General features: G+C 42.4%; 1 protein-coding gene across 3 annotated transcripts in view; it reads left to right on the forward strand.

The window, feature by feature from the left end:
- tfdp2 (transcription factor Dp-2) overlaps positions 1-4,295 on the forward strand; it is a 34,410-nt gene extending 30,115 nt beyond the window's left edge. For all 3 annotated transcript variants that reach the window (XM_066709629.1, XM_066709628.1, XM_066709630.1), the window contains 3 exons: positions 136-302; positions 1,539-1,647; positions 2,301-4,295. In XM_066709629.1, coding sequence (XP_066565726.1) covers positions 136-302; positions 1,539-1,647; positions 2,301-2,478 — 454 coding nt within the window. In that variant the 3' untranslated portion in view covers positions 2,479-4,295. The remainder of the gene's footprint in view (positions 1-135; positions 303-1,538; positions 1,648-2,300) is intronic.
- The last annotated feature ends 1,714 nt before the right edge of the window (positions 4,296-6,009 follow it).

The following is a 6,009-nucleotide window of genomic DNA, read 5'->3' on the forward strand; positions in this document are numbered from 1 at the left end:
TTTCTGTCCCGTCTGTCTGTCTATCCTTTCTGCCCCCCCCAAGTTTTAACTGAGCCGCGTCAACTGGAATCTTTATGCTCTGTGGAGAAAGCAGTCTTGAAAACTCTTCAACATCTGTTTCCTATTTCTCTGCAGATGTGAATACCTTTTTAACTTTGACAACACGTTTGAGATTCACGATGACATCGAAGTGCTCAAACGGATGGGGATGTCCTTAGGGCTGGAGAACGGGAAGTGCTCTCAAGAAAACCTGATCGTTGCCAAATCGTTGGTGCCAAAATCGCTGGAAAGTTACATTGCAGGTAGGACCTTTCACCACGGTAGAGCGCATGTAACGGTGCCGATGTAGTATTTATGAAAATGGGGTGCTTAATGTTGAAACCGATCCACGTGGGATGAGACCTTGTTGGGTGGATGCAGTTTCTGGATTGTTCCCCTGCAGTTGGGTGGAGACAAAGCCTGCAGCACAGCCTGCCTCTATAAATCAGCCTCCGATCTCTCTCAGACCAGCCGTTGAGTGTCATTGATTGAGATCGGTTGGGGCAGAGAGCTGGCTTGTAGTTTCCATGAGCACCATTGGAAACACACACTGATTAACATTCAAGTTAAGCCTTTTTGGTTTCCGTCATTTGCCTGATTGATTGTAGTCATCGCTAACAGGGAGTCACTGTACTAGCTTTTCAGGCGCTAAAGCACATGGTTTCTGAAAATCGGCTTTTTTAAATCCCCGTCCCGGAAACCATTACAGGAGGCACTACAGTTCGCGGTGATTAACAGTGTGGTGATTAGCAGAGTGATGACTACTTCAGTGAGAAGACAGTCCAACTCACCACAACACTGATGAATCATAAAAGCCAGAGGCCGATTTTTTATTTCTGAGCTCAGAAGTGTCTACATTACGGACGTAGCACGGGAGAAAAAAAAGCTCTGGGATATTCACATCTTCTCTACCTTTAGTGCATTAGCTCAAGTTTATTAACGTAATTTATTTTATAGTATAAAGTCCTTTTATTGCTTTTCAGTTCACTGCCCGATGGTGCAGTAGCCTGGGTGGTCACTTGCCAAGGCTAGCAGTTGCCTCAGAAAAGAATCACGTCACAGAAATGCACACACTGGGCCTGTTACAATGCCAAAGCAAAGGCGTTTGTGGGGCAGTTGTAAACCGCCAGATAAAAGAGAGAGCTGTACAGACTAGAACTGGATTAGGGAGGCAATTTCCAGCTAGAAGAAGATGCTGTTTTTAAATGGTGAGAATCTGGAAGCAGGCCAGCGTGCACACAGAGTGCAGATGCAAGAGCACAGCCGACGTCTGATTTATATAGAAGTGGGAGGTGGATTTCTTTTTTTTTGTTTTGTTTGTTCTTATATTCACTCTGGTGGAGGACTAGATTTGCCTAGCAGAAGGACAGATATAGTAAGCATTTTAGAAATGATTAAAACAAATATTCACTGCAGGGGGGTTCAGTGCATATTGTAGTCCTCAGATCTTTTTCATATTTTTATAATGGCTAAACCACTCTTTCTGGTCTTTCACACAGGTATGGCTAAAGGCCCATCCTGGTTAAATCAAGAACACTTCACCAGCAGTAAAGATCAAACGCTGCAAGGCCTTGGTGCTGGAAACCACGTATCTCTCGCTCATATAAGGTGTGTATTCAAACAGCTATTTGAAGTATCATGCTTAAAAGAAATGTGTTGTTGTCTTGTGTGTGTGTTGTCTACCTCAGCAGCTGTTTTTCTGTGCCTGGCTTATCCCTGCTGCCCCGGCCTGTGCTTAACTGCAGTAGCATTTAGTTAGAGAGGATGCCCTTTTAAGTCTGTTTGAAGATTGCGCTGTCAGTGGGAAAAGGCATGTTTACGTTCTCACAGCGTGAGGAGAGAAGCGGCTCCCAGAGGGCTCAGTCAGTAAAGGCCTTATGTGAGAGTGCAGGCTGGGTGTCCAGAGAGGGATGGGTGGAATCGGGTCAGGACATTAGTTGTACTGCAAGAAATCGATTAAGTGCTATCAGGGCTTAGCAGGGTTCAACGTCGGATGTTTGCAGAATTATTTGTTTACCCAGCGCTGTCTTCCTAAACATCTGGCTGCATTTGAAATGGCTTCCGTTAAACGTGCGTGTTCAGGACACTAAAACACCGCTTGGAGTTTAAAGGGGTGTGTGTTGCAAAACTGTTTTATCTAAAGTAGGTTTTTTTGTGAAATGAAAAAGGTGTTGCTTTTACAGAGATGGATTTGTTTTAAAGGGAGCAGGAACAAAGATGACCAAGATGTATAAGGGTTTCTCTGTCTGTCTCTGTTGCAGCTCGCTCCCGGGACTGTGCGTGAACTCTGAAGTGGCCTTATCCACCGGCCGGTGCCTCAATCGCTCCAGCCGGCACTCCAGCAGCACCACGGCCTCCCACTGCTCCGAGTCGCGAGGAGGGACCCCCTGCTCCTTCAATGAGGAGGAAGAGGACGACGACCCCTCATCCCCAGAGTGAGGAGATCAAGCGAACACACTCAGACAACAAGAAATCAGCTGCTTTACTGGTTTATATTAAGCTGTTTATTTTGTATGTTTTCTTTTTGGTTATGTTCACGTTTCATCTTCAAAAAGCTAGGTTTGATCTCTTTATACGGACCGTTGAGTTCTGCAGGGCACTGCATTATGGGATAGCAAGCTCCTGAGCAGATCTGAGGATAGCAAAGGAGAAAAAAGGGATAAGAGGGCAGGTGGTTGATTTCAAATGCACTTGATTGTTGGGGGAAGGAAAGTAAATAGTGACGATTGCTAGTACCGGGCATAAGCATATCACTGACTTATCACTCCCAGCAATCCAGAGGACTGTTGAATTGAACAATTATTATTATTATCATTACTTTTAATACAGAAAGGAATCTGCATATAAGCTTCATTGCTACATGGAGGGCACGGAAACTATATTTAATTACATCCTGTGCAAACAAATGCTGCTTTTCTTGTTTAATGTTCCTTCAAAACGCTTTACACCCAAGTCAGCTGCACTTGAGCTCGTCCTGTCCGTCTGTATCGATGGCCGGAGAGTTCAGGCCGTTTTCCCTTTTCATCTCATAATCTGAGGTGTGTCTTTGTGTTTTGTGCGATTTCATTCCTTGTTTGGGAGGAAGATCCGTCTGGTTCTTCAGCTAGGAGACAGACTTCAGTTCAGCTTGCAGGGCCTTCCTCTTAGTGCTGATCTAAGAGGACACCACTGTCAACGAGGCCGACCAGGGTTCCTCTATTGCCTTTATTCTTTGAAATTGTTAAGCTGACAACAGACTGCCCTCTCAAAACATTTCCCTCAGTGGCTTGTAATGTCTTTTTTTTGTTTTTGTTTTTACTGCACCCGGTTTCATTATGAAGTGATCAAATCAAAATGACTTATTTTCTTCAGGATGCATGTGTTCACTCTTTTGTGAGGAATAAGTAAAAACCCCACAATGTCAGGTTCTTCAGTGTGTGTATATTCCGTATATAAATATATGTATGTGTATATATATTTTTTTGGTTCTTGCTGTTTTTGTATTTAGCACAATTGCTGTACGCAATGCACCTCAGTATAGTTTTATAAATGAAAATTTACATATTGCTTTGAGGTTTTATGTGGGGGGAGACATTCTGAAAAAGTAATAAGCTTTCTTATATAATATGGGACAGCGGTTTTCACTTAAGCTAATTGGATTATGTTAATTATTTATCTTTTTTTCTGTAAAAATGTGTTTAAAAAGGAAATAATAATTTGCAGTGAGTTTCATTTCGTATTTATGGTTCCTGAATTCCACGTGGAATTTTCTGTGCGAAGCAAACAACGAACAAGAAGGCACTGAGACAGCAAGGTGCAGTTTGGGGGTTTAGGATGATTCCTTATGGACTAGTACACATTCTTGTACTTTGTCTTTGTGCCAAAAAAGTCAACCTGCTCTTGTTTAGAGCAGATTCTTTTTAAACAAACATCATGTGACCGAGAACAAACTTGTCTTAAAATGTTTTGTAAATAGTTGCCCATTGTTATGTTTTGTTTTTTCTTCCAAAAATGTTTTATACCATCTTTAGGACGTGTACTGTATTGAATTACTAAGTATGTTAGCAGCACTGTGCTGTAGACCGGCCTCTGGGGAATTCACCGGCGGCCTAACAAGGGCTCTGTACGGCTTCATTATGTACCTTTGTGGCCTTGATACATTTCTCAACTGTCCACATTTCCACAGGGAAACATGTTTGTTCTCCAGAGGAAATCTGGATTGTAGCAAATAAATGAATTGATGAATACACAAATAAAAAAATCAGTTAAACTACCAATGTGGTTGGGAGTAATTAAGCAAATCGATGGTGTATTCTCACAGCACACCCCCCGGGCATCCTTCACTTCACACAACTGCAGTGCTGCACCGATGTCCGCAGCCTCCATGTGGTACCTGCCCTGATCAGTTTTGCATTTCTTTTCATTTGAAATCTGAAACGCCTCTCAGTGGCTGATCTGCTCGGAGTACAGACGGCACTGTTTCCAATCTGAGCCGTAACTTCGCCGTGTAGGACTGGGATTGCTGGGACTGGCTGGGCTGAGAGTCGTTTTCCTTGCTTTGCCTCGCGACGGCAGCCCTTGTGGGAATACTGGCGACCCGTGTTATCCATGGCAGCTGTATTAGTGTTGTAGCTCTGTTTGCACCATGACCTGGACGTGTGTAGAGAAGGCCATGTCCTGAACACGCGTGTCTCGGGACATACATACACTGTCTTCGTCTCTCCTGCATTGATATGAGCGTTAGAATAGTGTTAGAATAGAATACGATTATTGGATGCGATACTGGGGCGCACTGCTCTCCTGATGGCTTTCCACATTCCTCAACATCTGTCGCTGTTTTTGACTCTTTGAACAACCCCCCTACATTAGCCAAGTTTAAAACCGATTTTGATTAAGATGGTAGTGCGAGTGTTTGTTTAATTGTGTGTTCTTCAGGTGTGCTTTGGTGCTGAATGCATACAAAGTTGTTTTTAAATAATTTCTACGAACAATATTTTCTGCGGTACTCGTAAATTTTACATTTAAAGGGTGCTCTTAAATCTCTCAAGTTAGTTACAAATCTTATTTTGTAACCCAATTTGATTCTACTGCTGGAGTGAAATGCATGATTTTAATAGCAACCATTAGTACAGTTGTGTAAATGTAGCTCAGTTACAGAAACCAGTTAAGTAGTTTGGTTTTCTTATCGGTGCACTACACAACTAGGATTAACACGTGCTCTTAAATTACAGGTCTTTAATTACACAGTTTCTACTTAAATTACTTACTACTGGCTTTTTTGTCATTTGGAACATGTTTATTTTTCAGTGTTCTTTGGAAGTATAGTGAACAAACTGATTTTTAATGAAATTTAAGACTGGGACATTTCAAATTGAGTGAGCCTTGTCCAATAAATCCACTTAAACTAAGAAGTCTCCTCAAAGTGAAGGGAGTTAAAAGTCTGCTTTCTCTGTGGCTACTTGGAAAATGTGGCCAATAACCTGCTTTCCCTTTGTGATCTCAGGCAGATTGAAACCCCCAGCCTTGCAAGTTAAAAACAACGAAATCTGTGGAATATGGCTCTGCTCGGCCCATACGAGGGTCCACCCCAGTTCATCAGGATTTGTCAGTCCTGCTCTTCCGTGGTGATGGACCATTGTCCTTTGTTCAACACAGCCATGTGTTCAGATTTAATTAGTGTACAATCATTCAGGGCCCATTTATCAGCATTAAATTGCCCTTTGTGTTGAGACTGATTAACCCAGAAAGGAAAGTCAATGTGTTTGGATACAGCTGGATTTGAACACACACTGGAGAATTGTAGGGCGCTGTGGCTTACCACTGTTATTCTGTGAAATTCTGGATTCATTTTTAAGCTTTTAGTTTCACTTCACATCTTCATTTCTCATAGATGGCTGATGAATTAGACAAAGTATGCATGCTTAATATATCTGGATTCTAAAGTAAGCCTTTGATCAGGCATCCCAGTGTTGCAGCTCTCAGTACTGGATG

The sequence above is a fragment of the Amia ocellicauda genome, chromosome 7, assembly GCF_036373705.1.
Source record: "Amia ocellicauda isolate fAmiCal2 chromosome 7, fAmiCal2.hap1, whole genome shotgun sequence".
Lineage (NCBI taxonomy): Eukaryota > Metazoa > Chordata > Actinopteri > Amiiformes > Amiidae > Amia > Amia ocellicauda.